The sequence below is a fragment of the Rhodnius prolixus genome, unplaced genomic scaffold (genome assembly GCF_049639745.1).
Source record: "Rhodnius prolixus isolate KJV_2025 unplaced genomic scaffold, Rpr scaffold_14, whole genome shotgun sequence".
Lineage (NCBI taxonomy): Eukaryota > Metazoa > Arthropoda > Insecta > Hemiptera > Reduviidae > Rhodnius > Rhodnius prolixus.
The window spans coordinates 1,579,193-1,600,468 of NW_027411594.1; the positions used below are offsets into that span (position 1 = coordinate 1,579,193).

General features: G+C 36.6%; 2 protein-coding genes across 4 annotated transcripts in view; both read left to right on the plus strand.

Moving 5' to 3' along the window:
• Positions 1 to 19,410, plus strand: part of LOC141451632 (uncharacterized) — a 28,661-nt gene extending 9,251 nt beyond the window's left edge. For 2 of the 3 annotated variants that reach the window (XM_074123089.1, XM_074123091.1), the window contains exon 2: positions 8,963 to 19,410. In XM_074123089.1, coding sequence (XP_073979190.1) covers positions 9,922 to 10,998 — 1,077 coding nt within the window. In that variant the 5' untranslated portion in view covers positions 8,963 to 9,921 and the 3' untranslated portion in view covers positions 10,999 to 19,410. Of the gene's footprint in view, positions 1 to 4,025; positions 7,764 to 8,962 lie in introns of those variants that run through there. The other variant, XM_074123090.1, reaches the window with a different exon arrangement.
• The window catches only part of LOC141451631 (lachesin-like), a 469,514-nt gene that overhangs the window by 161,485 nt on the left and 286,753 nt on the right, over positions 1 to 21,276 (plus strand). The window lies entirely within an intron of this gene.

Here is a 21,276-nt window from a genome sequence, read left to right on the forward strand (position 1 = left end):
CATCTCGAATGAACGGGTACATAATATTTTGCATCAACATTTGGACATGACAAAGCTATCCGCAAGATGGGTGCCGCGATTGTTCACGCTTGACCAAAAACGAAATCGTGTGAAGTGTTGCAAGGACGGTTTGCAGCTGTTCCAGAAGAATCCGCAGGACTTTAAGCGTCGTTTCGTCACTGTGGATGAAACATGGATACATCACTACACTCCTGAGACCAAAGAACAATCTAAACAATGGGTTACCAAGGGGGGAATCTGCGCCAAAAAAGGCGAAGACCGTTCCTTCGGCCGGAAAGATTATGGCGACTGTCTTTTGGGATTCGCAAGGAATAATCCTCATCGACTATCTGGAAAAGGGTAAAACTATTACAGGTGCATATTATTCATCGTTATTGGACCGTTTGAAAACCGAGCTGCAAGAAAAACGCCCACGATTGGCCCACAAAAAAGACCTTTTCCATCACGACAACGCACCAGCTCACACCTCAGCAGTTGTGGTCGCAAAATTAATGGAAATAGGGTTCCAACTCGTTTCACGTCCCCCCTATTCTCCACACTTGGCTCCCTCGGACTACTATTTGTTCCCCAATATGAAGAAATGGCTGGCGGGAAAAAGATTTTATTCAAACGAGGAGGTGATTGCAGAAACGAATGGCTATTTTTCAGACTTGGACAAATCCTATTATTCGGAAGGGATCAACAAACTAGAGCAGCGTTGGACGAAGTGTATAAGCCTAAAAGGAGACTATGTTGAAAAATAAAAAAGGTTTACCCCAAAAAATTAAGTAGTTTTTATTTTTGCACGGACTTTTCAAACGACCCTCGTATGTGTATGTATTGTAACTTGGTATTGTATAGGACATATCAATTATTGTTTACTATATAATTAACAATATACCACGATGATCAATTTAATAAAGCTAATTTTAGGGATCCAGGAAAGTTTAGAATATGCTTTTCTCTTTTAGATGATTAATAATTAATAAATTGAAATAATATAGGAATTGTTAGGAATAAGGCAGGTTGGGTCACGTTACACCAATCTAGTCGTATTCATTTTCTCGAATGACCTTTTGAAAAAACTAGATTACGGTAGAATGAGCACTGAATAGATAGAGAGAGATATGGATTAAATTAGTGAATAAAGTTTATAATTAATTCTTGTTATGTAAATTATCACCTGTTTATCTTAAAACTTTAGTTATTGCTTTAAAATCATGAGGTTCATGGCCTTATTTCTCAGGAAAATCTCCGATACTCAAGATTATTATCTATCTCTCTAAACAGGATATTAATGATCAATTTAATGAACATCATTTTATATAAACAAGATGGACGGCAATATAATTAGCGCTCCTTGAAACTTCCTATTGTTTTTCAATCTTTCAAAGATAATAAAACTAAGTTTTATTTATTAAATATTTTTCATTTTTGTAAGAGAAATTATAATTAATTTTCATAATTTTTTATTAAATTTGGAATGCTTACATAAAATGAACAGTTATTTTTGTTTGAATTACGAAGACTACTAGGACGGAGATCAGCCATGAACGTACAGAATAAACTGACTCTAAGCAAGACACTACTAAGACCATCTGGACCTACGGAGCTCTGGGAAACCATCCAACATCCAAAGAATCCAATCCTTTCAATCTAAAGTCCTTCGGCAAATCGTCAAACGGCTCCTTATTGCCTATCCAATTTAACCCTCCATTCAAGACCTCAATAATCCCTTTTGTCAATCACCAAATACGTACATTCTCGGCTTCCTTAATTTCCATAATAGCCTTAACCATATACATCCTAATCCCACAGCACAAACCCTGTCCACAACAACCCATCCTGAACAGTCCTCTACGACGCCTCAAACGACTTTGGACCCTTATATCTCAATCCTAACCCTCTTAACATGCCTCCTCGATTGTGGCGCTGGGATCCATCAGGATTCAGGAAACAATCTGTGTTGACTCGAGATAGACCATTTTACATATTTTAGTTTATCCAGGTTGTATATAAATAAATAAATTTGTGTTTAAAGCATTTTAAAAACTGTGTAATTTTTTTTTTTAATTTATTTTGTTATTTACAATCTGTATAATACACTATACAATAAGTAAATAGTGAGATTGAAGTATAGAGGCGTGAAAGGCAGGAGGAAAGAAACTGCCCAGCGGTAGCACTCTCAACAGGATATGATTTTTAGGCCTTCAGACTGCTAGGAAGTCGCGGAGCCAGTGGCGATTCAGTCGGCGAGGAGGATTGTCAGGAATGTCAGAGGAGGCGAGAGAGCAAGTGGAGAGAGCAGTATGGAATTTTCGATATTTAGTCTTGGCAAGTTGGTGTACGAAGGGGATGTTGAGGTCGTTGTGAAGAGTGAGGTTAGTCACGTAGAAAGGAGCGTCAGCTATCTGTCGGCAGTAGTTTTGATTGAAATGTCCAGTACAGTCCGTATGTTTGTAGGTTTGGCTGAACCCCACACCTCTAGTCCGTAAGTCCACATAGGTTAGAGGATAGTAGTAAAAGTAAAGTAAAGTAAAGTAATCGCCTATTTTTTCAGGCGGGGCTTAACGTCCAACTACCAATTAGGTGACGTGGACGGAGGCGACTAGCAAACATACTTTACTGTGAATTTCTTTTATTAACCATTAAATAAAATCCAAGGCCTAAAGACCGGGAATCGAACCCAGTACCACAATACATATTAGCTTCGCTGGTCTCGCCTCTAACCGCTCGGCTACCGTGGCGCCTGGGTTAGAGGATAGTGTTGTATATTAAGCGTTTGAGTTCAGTGGGTAATTTGGAGCGTCGTCCAAGTAGTCTGTTGAGCAGTTTCGCACTTTTCGTCATAGCTTGTCTTTTTAAGGTCTAGTATGTGGGTTCCACGTAAGTCGTTTGCCTTTTCAGAGCCCAAGGTAGCGCACCAGATCTGTATAAGGAAGAGGATTGCTGTTGAAGAGGACAGGTGGACGGGAGCCCCGCCGGAGAGTAAACGTGGCATGCTGGCATTTCTGTGGGTTCATTTGTACAAATTTAAATTTAAATCGAAGCTATTGGTTGTGGCTACTCTAGGCAGAGTAATAATTTACTAAATTTAGTTAAGCCCTAATTCGTCAATTTAAACCATATTATTTTATGCTATGAACAAAGAAATCTTCAATAATCTATCAATTCGAAATTTAAGGTTATAAAGTAGAATCGTTTGAATGTTTAAAGGGTATTTTTAGAGTTTTTGTAGACTCCTAGTGTAATAAGGGAGAGGGAAGAAGCCCGATATTCAATTTTGAGATCTCACCGGAAGTCCCCGTTGTGGGAGTAGCAGTAACAGGAAGTCGTGTGAGTTATCTCAGTAGATTTTTATACTAATATAGTTGAAAACATCAAAAGAAGTAATATTTTTGCAGATAATTTAATATTTTTTTACAGAAAATTACAGATTAAATTTTTCTTTTCTTTTTTTATTTTTTTTAATTATTATTAATTTTATTCTTTTAAAAGCTGGCCAACATTTTTTCATTCCATAGAATTAAGTTATCTACTTTTTACTTTTTTTAAAAAAGAAAAAAGGTGGGATCAAAGCTCAGCTTCGCTATAAAAAGTTCAACGTTAATATGAAAACTTTTCTTTTTTTCAGGGAGAAAAATATATAATAAAGGTCTTTTTACATTATTACCTGGTTATCCCAGGTAATTAACTCAAATTAGCTGGATTACTTTTGTATCTTTCTTAAAAAAAGTAGAGCTTTCTATTCTTTGTGTACACTTGCTGGTTATCTCATTTCGTTTCTAATTCTATTAATATTTTAACTTTAAGACACAGAAAATTGCAATAAAAAAGTCAGAAATAAGAGAAAAGAAAAATTATAAAAAAAAATAATTTGATTGAAACTTTAGCCACTTTTCTTTTGTTTTCACTTTCTGCTTCTTGGGATTAGAGAAGAAAAGGGGAAATGCCAATTATTTTTTTTTGGTAATTGAATTTCCACCAAAAATATCCGCTTTCCCAGAGACCACCCACCCACCCACCCCGCAAACGAAAAATATTTTATTTTAAAATAATCGGCCAGGATGTTTTAAAAATAGCTTAAAATTGAAAAACAAAAATAAATGAAATTTTATAATTAAATTTGGCACCATTTAGGGAGCTAACTGTAACTTAGAGTTCATGGTTCCTGTACCGGAAGTATCACTTTTCTAAAGAGGAACTTGCGGTCAGCCGATTTCCATTAACTCTAGACATATTGGAAAAATAGTGGAGCAGCAGACTCTGATATCCATCTAGCCAGAGCTGGTGTTCCTCAGAGCAGTATCCTAGGGTCCTCTTCTTTACTCCTTATATACAGCAGACATACCTCAACATCCAAATTACCATTCTTTCTACCTTTGCTGACGATACTGCAATCCTATCTTCTCATTCTGATCCTCTTATCGCTACACGAGCTCTTCAAACATACATCAACCATTTACAGGACTGGCTTTTCAAATGGAGAATCAAAACTAGGTAACGTTACGAAATCAAAATATATAGTATTTACTCTCAGACGGAAAATCCTACCTCCCATCATCTTGAACCAAATTCCTATACCAACTGTGGACAAAGTACGCTACCTTGGACTGCGCCTAGACAAACGGTTGACATGGAATCCCTCCATACTAGACTGAAAAGACAAGAAACTAACCAACGCTAAAAAACTTCTCGCCAGACTACTTAGCAAACGATCTAAACTCAACCTACAAAACAAAAGACTCTTATACCTGCTGCTACTGGCGACTTATTTGGGGCATTAGATTAGATTAGATTAAATTAGGGTGGCCTCAAGGCCTGCGCCACCGCGACCCCTATGGATTTATTGTGGCTCCCCGGCTTTAGACCTCACCCTCCAGACCCATCCGTTTAATCAGACTCTTAATTCTGGAGAGTGGCTCCTGGGTAAAGCTCTCAGGCCTTGGTTTTTCCTCCCCGAGAAGTAACATCCTTAGCCATACGAGCCCCTCACACTGACACAATACGTGCAGTGCCGTTTCCTCCTCTTCCTGACAGAACCTACAAAGGCTATCATCTGCCAGGTCCATGTGATGCATGTGCTTTCTGAGCCTGCAGTGGCCCGTTAATAGGCCTACAATTATCCTTATGGCCCCACGGCCAGTAATCAGTTTCTTTCAACTCTTGAGTGATCATCAACTTATATGCGGTCAGCTCGGCGAATAGCCTCTGATGAACTCCTTCGCCTGTCTCAGCCCAGTGGTGGCAAGCCACCATATTTGGGGCACACGGCATCGAAGTATGGGGATCGACTAAACGTTCCAATTCTTTACGCATTCAGACTACAATCAAAATTACTATGAAAACTTCTTAACGCTCCATTCTATATTTCTAACCTTTTTCTTAAAATTTTATTCCTTTACAACAGCTCAACCTAATTTTTTAATTGAACACTTATCTTCTTCCACATTACCAGACAATCCTCCAAGGAGATTGAAGAGAAGATGGCCACAGCGATCTACTCTCCTCATAAGGAGCAGTATAGTGATCTGATCACGTTAATGGAGTGTCGCTACTGGGTGCCTTCTCCAGTCTTCATTAATATTCAAGACATAAGTATATTAACATCACATTTGCTTGTTGCAACAACCGTTGCAACAAGCAAATTTATAAAAGATTAAAAAAATAAAAATATTACGACAAGACTTAACAAGTAACGTTAATTTTAGGGGCAAACCTTAATCACTACTTTTCTTCCTCCCAGAATGGAATTTTCATGGAAATTCATGTATGCAATTAGTGCACTAAGTTCAACGGAAATCTTAAAAAGCCATTTTTCAGGAAACACTTAAAACTCATGACTTCAGACGATCGATTTTTACCAAAACATGATACTCTATTAGCACTTAAAGGAAGAACTAAAGAACTTTGAGCTGGTTTTTTTTGTTTTTGTTTTTGAGTTTCGGTGGGTACAGAGAGAGAGAGGGAGCGAGAGAGAAGGGGGAAGAGAGTCTATTTTATAAAATCCATTTTTTCGACTTTAACAGTAAGAAAATCAAAAAGGATATTTTTGTTTTAATGAAAATTGAGAATTTCTGTGTAAAACCCTGACTAGAAAATGTGTTACAATATTTTCTCCTACATAGCAGAGTAAGAGAAAGTAAAGAAAAATATTAGAGTCCTCCGGACTGGAACAAGAAGTCTGAGAAGTTTTTGTGAGTTTTTTAGTGGTTCAAGAAGGTGGTGGAGCTGGTGTTGTGGACATCATTCTTATGCAGCCAAGGTAGCTTGAAATAGGAGAAGAAGAAGGAGGCTGTGAGTGGCAGAAAGAGAGTGAGAGAGAGAGAGCAATAGAGACACCTTGGTCTCAAGTGTCTCCAGCGAACCGCACCCTATCCCCCAAACCTAACACCAATTCCAGAAGCTATTCCCAGCTACAGCACCGCCTCCATTCTCCCAAACCATCAACTCTATAAAAAGACAATCACTGATCTTTTCGAAAAAGCAAGGAAGGAATTTTCAATGCAAGCCAACAGCTCTACAAATGGATTTCCACTGTCTTCGTAGATTGTGTAAGGCAGGGAGGGAAGGGGTTGATACTGTACACTGGTAAGGGGACCCGGCAAGAAATTGGAAGCGTACCCAGCAAGTGACGGCTTCAACTTACATCTTTTCCATTCTCATTTTCAGCATCCCCTGCACCCTGGTTCGCATTTCTCCCCTTGTTCTTATTCCTTCTTCAAAATCACATGATATTGGAGAAATATATATATATAAGAAAAAAAGAAAAAAAAACAAGAATATGGAAAAATATTCAGCTTTATTTGCGTGAATGGGTTTAATATTATCAATGATATTTTTTGGTGGGAGTTGTATTGATGCGGTAATACAAGTATTCACGGTTATGTTGACATCTTTACAAAGGCGCGTAATATCCTATATTTATGGATGAATTCCTTTGAACAAAAACGCTTTTCAAATGTAAAAAAAGGATTTAATTTCAATTTGTTCTCAATATTCATTCGATGATACAAATACAAATTTGTATTCAATTGATTTGTTTAACATTGAAATTTTTGAGTTTTGTATTGGGCTTTGAGTTTGTCTTTAAACATAACTTGACAATTTCCGCTGATGGCTGTCATATAGGTACACTTGGACATATCAGACCCTTATATTCATTCAATGATTTCAATATGAAAATCTAATATTGAAACAGCTGTTAACGGTAAGAGTTTTCACTTACTGAATCCAGGGTTTGCTCTCACGAGAAACCGGACAAGATAGTAACAACACTTAACATTTTGTATGCGATTTTTCTCAGTAATTTTTAGAAGATTAACTCTAATCTTTCACGATTAAACTGTGCGCAGAAGATTAAATCTAGCTGACTTCTAGCCAGACTACTCGACAAACGCTCAAAACTCTCACTACAGAACAAACGACGACTCTATACAGCTCTTCTCACCACCAATATGGGACTTACGGACTCGCAACTTTACGGAACAGCTAAAAAATCAAACATCAGTAGACTGTGCAAACACTCCAATCCAAAATACTCCGCTTCATTCTAAGTTAGCAACCACACAGTACGATACAGATCTCCAAATTCCACTCATCTCCGAACTTGCCAAAATCCGATATAAAAATTTCTCATCAAAAACCCTCATTTCATCCCAACCCTTTAGCTGCAAACTTGTCTTCAACTACGCTACTCTCCATTCCTTGAAGACGGCTGAGGCGCCGTTGGCCCCGTGACCAACTGGAAGACCATCATTCACGTATGCCACGCTATTCACATACACTTATCGCATTTACTTATTGTACCCTGTAGGTACAGGTGTAAATTGCATTAAAAGGATAAATAAAAAAAGAAAAGATTAAATAACTAATTGAATTTATAATATTGGACTAACTTGAACTTTGGCAGTGTAAAAATTAGTAAAAAAAAAAAGTAAAGTAAGTAATCGCCTATTTTTTTTCAGGCGGGACTTAACGTCCAACTATCATTTACTAGGTGTCGTGGACGCAGGCGACTAGCAAACGTACTTTACTATTTCTCATTTAACCATTAAATAAAATCCAAGGCCAAGACCGGGGTGTAAAAATTAAAATTGTTACATTTTTTTAATTGAAATGTTCAAAATTATTATTTTTGTTGGTATTTACTGTAATTAAAATTGTTAACATAACTGGCATTGGTATCGTAATCTTGGTGTTGATTAGCTGTAAGTTGTAAATAAGTTATCTTCTAGTTTTCTGTAATTTAGCAGAAATTTAGAAAAATATTTGTTACTACGTATCTCGCAAAGAATGAACACCTCCTCATGTTGTTAGAAGTAACATCAGCGTAAATACAGCTTTTACTCGGGTTATACGTGTTAACGATGGACCAACTTAATGGCCATTGTTCGATTTGTTCAGAGAGTTGTATACTTTTGGAGGCTCAAGTCCAGATGAGGATTATTGCGTCGGACTCGGATTTAGGTGGGCATTTTTTTCCCCCTTTAAGGTTTCTATAGGAGGCTCAGGAAGGCTTCGTATAGCGTAGGGCTAGTTCTTCACCCGGGGATGAATAATAACAATAATATTAATAGGATAAAGGATTAGCTCCGTGATTAGTGCACTGAACTCCCACGAAAAGACCCTGGTTTCTAGTCTGCTGTGCCTTTAGAGCAGTGTCCAGACCGTGGCACTTTTATTGCACTGAAACAGCCTCTGGGCGCTAATAAACATAGCCCCCCCAATTTGTTTTATTTGCAAGAAAATTTAAGAGAAATATTTGAATATTAGGAAAATTGAAGGCAAAAGCCTCCAAAACAGGAACCTTGATGATTTCATCTCTTCAAGACCTTTTCGTAAAAATGAAAAAATGATTACTGAGATAATTGCTTTTTTTATTTTATTGTTTTCATTTTTAATTTACTTTTAATTAGTTCCCAATCATCATAATCAATTTCTACAATTTGTTTATTTACAGGTCTATCACACTATTTCCCTTCATATTGGTCACATTTTTGGTCACAGTAATTGAATTATGCCATGGATTTCCTGGTGGACACTATTGGCGTACTGTACCAATTCATTTTGGTCCGGAAGTGGATCGTTTCATTAATGCAGCGGCGAAATCATCTTTAGAGACAAGTGAAGGATGGTTGAATCGTGATTATATTGTGCACGCTACGCCGAATATGAAATTCGATGAGATATCTACATTAAATCGACCAACGCAGAATCAAGATTCTATTCGACAAAGAGAGCAGCTTTTTTAATTATCCGAATCCATAAATTTAATGTTTTTTATTTTTAATTTGATAATTTATTTATAGTTGAACTTGTTTTTTAAATTGTACTATTTATACTATGAAATTGATTTAAAGAATATATTTAATTGGTTTATTAATTAGCAATACGATTTTAAAAAATTAGGTATAATAAATCGAAAAATCAATCGCAAACTAATTTAAAACTGCCTTTTTATGGCTGCGTATCAATTAAAAACATAATTAGTAATTTTGATCAATAAAGTATTGAATGTTCCTCATATATATAAATGTTATATTGTTCTTTATTACTGATTAATTCCTTGAAATACATTCAAAAACTTGCTCTCTGTTCTATACACAAATAACATCGTGTTTCGTTGTTAGTACACAAAATTGAAACCATTTTTTTTTTTTTTTACAATAAGTTGAAGCAAAATTAGAAGAAGAATAGTCCTTTAAGAAGTTTTGAAACCACCTGCGATTTTGATAGATTCAGGATTTAAAAAGGAAAAATTGTATGGAATGGATTTAAGTACAAATTCAGGGTGGCCCAGTGAAAATGACCACATTTCTTTTTTGAATAACTGTGGTGGTAACACAGCTACAGGGACGAACGCGCGCTCTATGGTTAGTACAGACCTGGGAGATTCCTGTTATCAACATTTTAGTAATCATGGAACGTTACACTGCAAAAGAACGAGCATTTTGTGTAGAAGCGTATTTTCGAGATAAATCGGTTGTGAAAGTTCATAGAGCGTTTCGTAAACAGTTAAAAGTTAAAAGTAATGAATCTGTTCCTACGCGAAAATCGATCCTAAGGTGGGTTGAAAACTTCCGTGAAAGTGGCAAGACGACTGATAAGATTCATCCAGGTGCCAAAAGAACAGTTCGTACACCGGAAAACATCGGAAAAGTTTGCCAAGCAATAAAAATTAGTCCAACTCGTTCCGCTCGCCGTCACGCAGCTTCTTTAAAGTTATCAAGGGAATCTGTGCGTCGAATTCTAACCTCAGACTTGAACCACCATCCATATAAGTTGATGATCACTCAAGAGTTGAAAGAAACTGATTACCGACAGAGATTACTTTTCGCCGAAAACCTGTTAAAGAAATTGGACGATGGTGAGATTGATTTAAATAATCTTTTAATGAGCGATGAAGCTCATTTCGAACTCTCTGGATTGGTAAATAAACAAAACTTTGGGTACTGGGCAAGTGGTAATCCCCAATTCATTCCAGAAAAACCGTCACATGGCCAACGAGTTACAGTATGGGCCGGTGTAGCGTCGTGGGGAATTATCGGACCGTATTTTTTTGACGGAACCGTCAATGGAGAGAGGTATGGGGAGATGTTAAACTTGTTCCTCATCCCCCAACTCCGCCGCAAACGTCGTTTGAATCGAACCTGGTTCCAGCAAGACGGGGCAACTTGTCACACCGCCGCTCTTACACTTGCGTTGTTGAAAGAAACGTTTGGAATTCGTTTATTGTCACGTTCTTCAGATTTCGCTTGGCCGCCTTGCTCGCCAGATTTGACGGTTCCAGATTTTTTTCTGTGCGGGTATTTGAAAAGTCGTGTTTATGAAACCAAGCCCCGTGATCTAGAGGATTTAAAATCGAGGATTAGAGCCGAATTCGTAAAAATTTCGGCTTCCATGCTGAAGAAAGTATTCAAAAACTTCGTTAAACGATTGGAAGAATGTAAAGCCCAGAACGGTCATCATTTGAAGGATGTAATATCCCACAAATAATCTCCCATGTTTCTACTTTTCAAAGATTTTTTTGTTACTTTTATATCTGTAATACTTTTGTTGTTATTAAAGAAATAAATGTGGTCATTTTCACTGGGTCACCCTTACAATTCGAGAAAAATCTTTTGCGTATTTCTAGATCAAAAAGTATGTGTGAAACCATAGGAATTGAAAACGGTTATAGTCTAGACCCGCAATGCTCAGATGTAATGCAGTATAGTGGGGCTCGACTTCTAGTCATAAACCTTGACAGTTATTGTGAGAAATTTACAATTGTTAGTTGCCTCTGTCCATGTCGCCTAATTTGGGTAGTTGAACATAAAATCTACCAGAAGAAATAGGCATTACTTTGCTTTTTTCTTCAGATCAGATAATTTTTCTGATCTGAGAATCAAGTCCACGTGGAAATTGGCATTTCCTTTGAGATAAATTTTAAAAATTAAATTATGCTTAATTAATTAAAGGTCTTGTCAATAATACACATTAAGATAATGTATTCCATTTATAAGATTTCCTACCAGATAACATTTAATACCCAACTGGTAATATGAGTAAGATAATTACAGCACCATAACTTCCTATTTAATGACTAACCAACCTAAACGACCTGTAATAAAATCTTTTTATTATACTATTTGAAGTATACATTCAATGACGCAATATAACAGTATCATTTTACCGGTATCACCGAATAGCTGTGGGGCAGGTAATGCACAAGGAACTGTTAGACTGCCTTGAGGTTGTTATACTTAATTATGTAACCAACAAGTGATAGTAAATTTAATAAAAATAAATACCGTTAATTTTTAATCGCCGTTGCAAGCATTACTGACCGTTTTAGGGGCTTTTATTCATCTTCAGAGGGGCTGAAGATTTATTTTTATTTATTACATAATGCTTTATGGGCTTATCCCCTTAGCTTGGAGTTTGACATTGAATGATTTGACAAATAATATAATATATACAGTGGTCAAAAAAAGTATTCATACACTAAGTTTTTTTACTTTATCTACTGAACTTTTGTTTCTAGGATGACTATTTCTTCCGCACTGAAATAGGAGATGGTAACAATGAATTTAATGCTCTCATTTTCTTATATAAACATAAAGAATTGATTAAAAAGCAGAAAAACAATTTATAAGTAATAGGGAACTTGAAGCAAAAAACATAATAAAAACTGAACAGCACGGAGGAGGCTGTGTGATGGTATGCATGAGTGCTGCGGGAGGGGGAGAACTTGTCGTCATCGACGGAATTCTTAACGCTGAAAGGTACGTGGACATACTCCGCCATGATTTAAGCAAAAGTGCAGGTAAATTGGGGATCGAAAGCACATACTTCTTTCAACAGGATAACGATCCCAAACATACAGCCCAAAAAACGAAGGAATGGCTGCTTTTTAACGCCCGGAAACAACTTCTCACCCCTCCACAGTCTCCGGATATAAACTCTATTGAAAATTTATGGTCTTATTTGAAGCGGAAAATTCGAAAATTGAAATGTTCTTCCAGAGAAGAGCTCATAACCAATTTAAAGAAATCATGGGCAGAAATCACATCTCAAGAGGCACCAAACCTGGTGGGATCTATGCCAAGGAGGCTTCAGGCAATAATAAATGCAAAGTGATTGCTTACACAATATTAGGTCTTTAGTTTTGCGTTAATTATAACATTCAGACTGAGTGTTGCTTTTTAATAAATTCTATATGTTTATAAAAGAAAATGAGAGCATTAAATTCATGGTTACTATCTTCGATTTCAGTGCTGAAGAAATAGTCATCCTAGAAACAAAAGTTCAGTAGATAAAGTAAAATAACTTAGTGTATGAATACTTTTTTTGACCATTGTATATGCCAGATATAAAATACGCAAAATAATAAATTTAAACTCATGAAAAAAAAATTATATAAACTTCCCAAGAGTTTTTCTTTTCCTTTCTGTCTTACATCAGATCTTAGCTTTCATTAGCTTTCTTAGCTTTTTTAAAAAATTACCACTCATTTAGTAAAAAACTTCTTATTTGTAAAGATAATTTTGACATAATCACATATAGCATTGATTTGATGTACAGAGTTAATAGAAAATAGGTTCTCATAGTTTTCTGAGTCAGGCAAAGCTGTTGCAATATAGTTGTTTAATTTATGTGATCGGAAAGGCTCGAAGACCTGGCAGGAGAAAAGGAAGTGCAGCAAGGAGTCTGAAAGGTTATTTTCATATAGGGTGCATATATTGGAACTATCAAAGACATAAGTACAAGAGTTGAAATCGATTTTTGTTTTATTGAGGTTTGCTAATCCAAGCTGGGATATTAAACGAATTTTTTTGATGGAGACAAGCCAAGATAGATGCTGTTCATTGCTGCCCAGACTCAATTAATATCGGCCAATTACATAGGCAATAACTCTACTTAAACAGTCATTCCAAAGTTATTTACTGGGTGTATTGATCAGAAGGATTGAATACAATATGAGATGGAAAATTTGGTTTATACTCAGAAACTGAAAATACTCATAACCTCGCAACCATGAGTCAAACAGTGTTCTATAAAGCTCTATTTCTTACGAGAAAAAGTTTCGAAGTCTTTTTAAAAACTTGAGTGAGAATTCTAGTCGCGATAAAGCCCTAAAAAATATCGTTACACTAGTTCTGTGAAGGAGGATTGGGGGGAGAGAATGAAGGTGATATTTTTTCTTTCTCTAGGAGAGGGTCTCCACTCATAAATCAGTTAAGCAGGAAATCAATGTGATCTAGAGGCACCTTCAGTCAGAACAGGAAGGAGTAATAATGGCAAGAGTAATCAGCGCACAATGGAGAACTATTTCCGGAAGCTCAGAACAAAGATATACAGGAGAAGAGCGACTGTCCTAGAAAACAAACCAAAAATTAAAGAAATTTGAATGAACCAATTTCTCTTAAGTAAATTTCAAATTTTAAAGATTAAAGTTTCAAGGAAAGCGAATAAACATAAATGTTACAATCGTTCGTATATTCATTAACAAAACAGATTCGAACGGAAATCGACCAACTAATTGATGTTCCCCCAACAAACTAACGAATCATTGCGCTAATACCTTTAAATCCCCACCAATCACGCTCTTTCAAATATCTACAAGTAAAAAAAAAAAACCACTATTTTTAATAGCCATGATGACAGCATCACATCTAAGCCCAATGTGGACAGATCAATGCAACCGGCTCACGCGCATTCACGTACGATTTTTTTCCCCTTGTTAACATCATCGTTAACAAGCAGCGCGTACAATGAAGTATTACGCTTTAAAAACACGTCCACAAATCAGTTATGTTGTACGCTAACATTAGCAGTTGTTAATGATCACGTAACTCGTCAACACTGTAATTAACGGCCCACGGAAATCCTCAAGTTTCATTTTTAATAAAAGAAAAATTTTTTCTTTGAAATTATCAAAAACTAAGAAAATCAAAATGTGAACACACTCATGACTTTCTATAAAAACTGAATTCGTTGAAGGAACTTGTGACATCTCTCACAGTTACGTTCTAGGAACTGCACTAGAATCATTATTTTCTGGAAAAAGTTTAAATCCAAATTGCCAGGCTTGACATCATGCTACTGGCACAGGGAACTTTTGTTCCTATAGATTGTAGATTAAGAAAAACTTTAAAAAAATGTTTCAATAGATTGGTCCTTCCGGTACCACTTTTTCGAACTAAGAGGGACCTTCAAACGGATATTCCTGATTAAAGTTCAAAGCAATTTCGTATTACCTGGTCAACAGGAATTTTATTATATATTTATTTACAACCCGTACATATACATCAAGTAAATGTGTTCTTAATTGAGTTATGTACAGATTGTAGGCTGAATTCTGGAGGATCCAGCGCCACAATCGGGAAGGCATACTGAGAGGGGCCAGCCAATGCTGGAACTCTCTAGAGGTTGGAAGGAAGTTTAGGAAATTGGTAAAAGATCACGGGGACAACGTCTTTTCAGGCGGACTGTCAGGATGGGTTGTTGTGGATAAGGCTTGTGCTTTGGGATTAGGATGTATGGTTAGGCTATTATGGAAATTAAGGAAGCCGAGGATGTATTAGGTCATTGACAAAAGGGTTTATTGAGGTCTTGAATGGAGGGTTAAATTGGATAGGCAATAAGGAGCGTTGACGATATGCCGTAGGACTTTAGATTGAAAGGATTGGATTCTTTGGATGTTGGATGGTTTCGCAGAGCCCCACAGCTCAGCTCCATAGGTCCAGATGGGTCTTAGTAGTGTCTTGTATAGAGTCAGTTTATTCTGTACATCCATGGCTGATCTCCGCCCTAGTAGTCTTCGTAGTTGTCTGTATCGTCTTTTCAGTCTATTGTGTGGGTTCCATGTAAGTCGACTGGCTAAATGCAGTCCTAGATAGCGTACTTGTGTAGAGGTCGGTATTTCTCTGTTGTGTATGAGTAGTGGGGGACAAGTTTGTCCACGTAAGGTTGGATTTGAGGTTAATATTGCGGTATCGTCTGCATAGGTTGTAATTAAGGTATGTGGGTGCGTGGGGATGTCAGCAGTGTACACTAGATATAGGACTGGGCCAAGCATGCTTCCTTGCGCGATCCCCTTAGCCCCTTGCTCTTTAATCTATATCTAAGTGACCTGGAAAGCTTTTTTACTAAAAACGGTGCTCATGGTATTACGATTTCAGCTAATTCTACCATAATTATATTGTTATATGCAGACGATCTGATAATCTTTGGCGACTCGAACTCTGATATTAGAAATAAACTAGAATTACTTAGAATATACTCAGAAGAAAACTCGTTACAAGTGAATGTAAACAAGACAAAGATTATTAAATTTTATAAAGGTAGACCGAGAAAGGAACGACAAATATTCTATAATAACGAACAGGTAGAAATAGTTAAATGTTTTCATTATTTAGGAGTACTTTTCTCAAATTCTGGTCTCTTCATACAAGCTGTTAAGCAGTCTATCTCAAAATCTAATATAGCTACAGGGGCGGTACTTGACATTTGCGCGCGCTCAAAATTGAACTGTTGGAAATCCAAACTGAGGCTTAGCGACGCCATTATACGTAGCACCCTGCTGTATGGGGCCCAAGTGTGGGGACTGCGCTATGGTAATGAAATAGAGAAAGCGCATCTATGTTTTTTTAAGCGTCACCTACAGTTAGCGAAAAATACGCCCAACTATTTAATAAGATTAGAAACAGGATTGCCCCACATCAGCTGGTATATATTAAAGGTAACCTTGAATTATTTAGTAAAACTTGTCAAAATGAGCTCCACAAGATACCCCAAAATTTGTTTCACAAAATTGTTAGAGAGATCGCGAGCTAATACGGTCTCAAAATATAACTGGGTCTCTCAGCTGATAGGTCTTTTGAGGTTGATTGGTTACGCGGATTTGCCAGAATCAGCAGATCATAAATATATAAAGCAAAAAATTCCAATAATATTGAAAGAATATAAAGAATATTTAAAAAATAATGATGTGTGCAGCCTGCAAACTTCTAATTTTAACGCATATTATAAAGAAATTTACAACTGCTTGGAGGATACACAAAATTACCTCACGCAGAATATATCAATAACATTTATTAAACTGATTGCTCAACTTAGAACTGCAAGTAAATATCACATTAAAATAACAATAAACGCCATTTCTTATAAAATAGATCCGCAACAAGTTTGTGCTCTATGTAAATCTAATTTAAAAGAGAATCTGCACCACATTATGTTTGTCTGTCCGGCCTTCACGCCATTTAGAGAACGTTACCTCGCTCATATAAACCCTGATTCCTCCTGGCCTGGTCTGGTTTTGAACCCCTCGCCGAAGAAAGATTATAAAAATATTTATTTATTTTTTTCATCAGCACTAAGGTTGAGATCCTTTATAGAATAAATAAAAAAAAAATAAAATAAAATATAATAAATAAATAAAAAATGAAATAAAATTAAAAAAATAATAATAAATTTAGGTAACATTTAAATAATTAAAAAAAAAATTGTATCTTTGCATTGTTTGTACTATATTTGTGGTATTGTTCAGTATTTCTTTGTATATTTACTTGTATTGTCGCGCCAAACTTTTTTCTCCTTTTGTATGGGGCTAGACCCCAGATGCAAATTATAATATATAAATGTAAAATGTATAATTTTAAATGTTCCAATAAAAAAAAAAAAAAAAAAAAAAAAAAAAAATATTCGCATGCTTCCTTGCGGGACACCGGCTTGGATGCACTTAGCACCAGAGAATTCAATGCCACATCTAACCTTGAAGTGGTGGTCTGTCAAATAGGATAGAAAGATTTGGTAATAAGGAGTGGGAAGGAACTGCTTCAGCTTGTATAACAATCCTGGGTGCCCACACCCTGTCGAAATACAGGAAATTAAAGAAAAAAAGAAGGATCGGGTTAACAAATCTAACAAATTAAATTTTGGGAAATTATTAAGTAGAGTAAAAGTAAAGTAATTGCCTATTTTTTTCAGGCGGGCTTAACGTCCAACTATCAAGTACGTGTTGTTTTCGAGGGTCTTAGAATAGTTCTCTATTTTTATGCACGATTCAAACTGATGATCTACCACTTGCTAATCCAAGCTTAGTAACCACAACACCAAAAACACGCCCCTTTCTGAAAATTATAATAAACTATCATGGTTTACACAAACTATAACAAGACTGGGAGGTAACATAACCAACCACGACAACAATGTGTATGCCAGTAGAGAGTTTAGGTACAAACCTAGCTTGTAGCTTGTAATATTGCAGTTTTAGAAATAAAGCACTAGCGTTGTGTGCCGGTAGGTGTAAGGGGAGGAAGTTGCTAGTATATTAGTACGCGACGATGTGAAGCACAGGGAGGATGCTGTACAAGTCTAGTGGTTTTTCTACACTTTACTGTATCAAATAAATTCAAATGAACTTTAATACCAGAAAACCCAGCTGAGTTTAACATTCCCATGCTGTTCTGGATGTTAGTGTGGGTTGAGAGAGGGAAGGTGGTTTACAGGAACACACCTCCACACATGCTGTTTGCCGTCTATGATCACAGATGTTGGAAGCTCATCCGGCTTATTTTAACCGGTGATCGGTTTATGGTTTAAAAAACTATTGTAAAAACTTGTTTTTCCTGGTTTTACTGGACAAACTACTTACGAGTACATGGAACCCTCAGGCTTAAAGCTCTACGTTAACGGACAACTGCAGAATACACTCGCTTCTATCCGGGAATTATAAGGGACATCCAAACGAACTAATCTTCAACCCAAATACAAACCCTCCAGCTGCGAATCCACACTGAACACCACCACATTTTATGTCACCAACTTCACCATCAACTCTCCTCTGTCGCACAAGCTTAGCTCAATACCTTTTACTTAAAAATTCCTTAAAAGACAAAATTAGCTTCTAAATACAATCCTCTAATCCATTTCTCTTTCATCTAGAACGCTCCCGACTAAGAACCTCTTTGTAGACACAGATGGACTTTTTAACCACTTAAGTAACGTCCAATGGTCTTAGGTTTGCCAACATGTCTGCAGTAACGGCTGCTGAATAATGGATACCCAGCAATGGTTGGTCGCCACGCATATTACCATGTTTAACGCATGCTTATGTATAGGTTTTATTATGATAGAAATCGCCCCGTCCATGACACCTGGATGGGGTAGTTGGAGGTTAAGCCCCGCCTGAAAAAATAGGCGATTACTTTACTCGTATATACGTATATTATACACAAGCATATGTGTGTAAACTTTCACTTATTCAGCAAATTAAAAAACAACTTTTTAACCAGTTAAGCGTGGAAAATTTAATTTTAAAAATCCCCCCCCCCCCCACAGTGTGCAGAATTAAAATCAAACAATGACGTGTATACACGTCGAACGCAGCGGCAACAAAACAACCAAAAGTTTTTACAACGTCGAAATAGTCACTGCAAGCGACTTTTTGTACAATCTCTAGGGGCTTGAGATTAGAGAGCATTCTGTGTTCATTCAAAAATCTTGTACCGCTTCACGTATTCATTGCCTAGTTTAAAAAAAAGTTGCTAAAAAAACACTTTCTTCACACTCAGGAGATGTCTAACACTAAAATTTGATTTTTAAAATGTTGAAATGATTACAACACTTTCATTATAGTAAGTAAAGTAGGAGGGAAGGGATTAGCTATGCGGTTAGCGTACTGGACTCCCACGCGGAGGTCCCGGGTTCGAATCCAGCAGCTGACCCTTAGATTTTCTCTTCCTAGGAGCTTCTTACAGCTCACTGTCCGGTGATGGACATTGTTGTCTGTAACGAGAGAACACTGCCCGGAGGCCGGCAGTGCACTGGAAAAAGCTCCGGGCGCTAATGACCTCAGCTGTTGATGCGCAAAAAAAAAAAAAAAAAAAAAAAAAAAAAAAAAAAAAAAAAAAAAAAAGTAAAGTAGAGTAAGGCGCCTATTTTTTCAGGCGGGGCTTAACGTCCAACTACCATTTACTAGGTGAAAGTGGACGGAGGCGACTAGCAAACGTACTTTACTATTTCTCATTTAACTATTAAATAAATTCCAAGGCCTAGAGATCGGGAATCGAACCCAGTACCACAATGCATATTAGCTTTACAGGTCTCACCTCTTAACCCGCTCGGCTACTGTGGCGCCTCACTTTCCTTATTAGTAGTAAGAGAAAGTAAAAAGTCCAGGTTTGAAGAAATGTTTGAGAATTGTTATTGTTTTCTTCAAAGCAATGTACGAATTTAATTAAAAATTTTAAAATAAAACTTTGAGAAAAAATAAAAAATTTCAATTTAAAGTTGAAAGCTAAAAATAAACTTAATTATTTATTAAAAATTGAACTGTGTTCTAGCATTTGAGGGGGGGTGTAACAGTGGAAGCTGAAGAATAACCACTTTTCGTAAATGAACACACATCGTTTTTCATTACGAACGATGGAGAATGGTCTTTTAATTAATAAATTAATTAATATTCTCGGTTGAATGAATAAATTGTAAATACGTACATTTTATTTAAAAGTGTACATACTGTGTAGTTAAGTATTAAAATGAAATTGAATTTAAAAAAAAAATCAAATAAATAAGCAAACTGCGGACAGAATACATAATGGACAATGCAATGGCTGGGCAGAACATGCTCCCTTAATGCCCTTTTTTTTGTTCTTCTGTTACCCGTTATTTTATTTTTGTTCATTTGCTTAAGGAAAGAAATTTTCAGAATGTTGAAATACTAGCCCTTCCCCCCAAAATGAGGAGGGGCAGGAATTAGCATTTTATACGAAGAGAGAAGAAAAGTTTTGTATTACTATCTTCGTCGGTTTGTGGGTCTGTGAACCGGTCCCCGGACATTATACCAAATTATACGGAAACTAAGCGAGAGGATGAGTGAACTTCGGGATATTGTATGGGTTACGTCTCCTATACACGTTCACCCCAACCAACATGCACACACACATACTGCTTTCAATGTTCACAGTCTGTGCATGCTTGCACAATTTGTGTGTGACACAAGAACTAGGTTTGTGCTGGTGTAGGCCGCCGGCGGGTAGAGTTTAGACTGAATGGAGCATATACACAGAGAGAGAGAGAGAGAGAGGGTGACAAACTAGCTGCATGGCCTGGGATCAGGGCCATATATAGTAGCAGCGCAAGTAGTTCCTGTAGGAATATATTTGAATTCTGATTGCATACTGGGTTTGCTTTTTGCCTCTTGTCACACCCCCCTCACAAAATCCTGGCCTCCATATATATATATATATATATATATATATATATATATATAAGCAGGAACCAGGAGGGATTTGGTAACAATGCGACGAGTTTCCTAGTATCCTACTCCATCCCTAAAACCGGTACGCATTCATGCGAGTGGTACTCACTATTCTGTTGACTGCCAGATGACGGGTACCGTTTGGACTGGGCTAATACAGTACAAGACTAGACTGACATAAAGCGTCCTCCAAATACCTCTGTGACAAACTAACAGGAGAAAATCTATTTTGAAGTTAAGGGACTTACAACTTCTACAACAATTACCACCAAAAACTAACTCATACCAAAATTTGGAAGTTCAAAAATACACATACAGGGTGAACCAGTAAGTCTATAGGCCTAATCTGTTTAATACATCTAATGTGGAATGCAATGACGTAATAGCCAACTTTATATTTTCCACTGTTCTTGAGTGACGTCACTTAATATTTTTTTCCAATAAAAATGTTATTACTCAGAAAGTTTTAGTCCGAATTCGATTCTGATAACACGGTTAGAAAGACAGATAAATTTCCTAAAAATTGA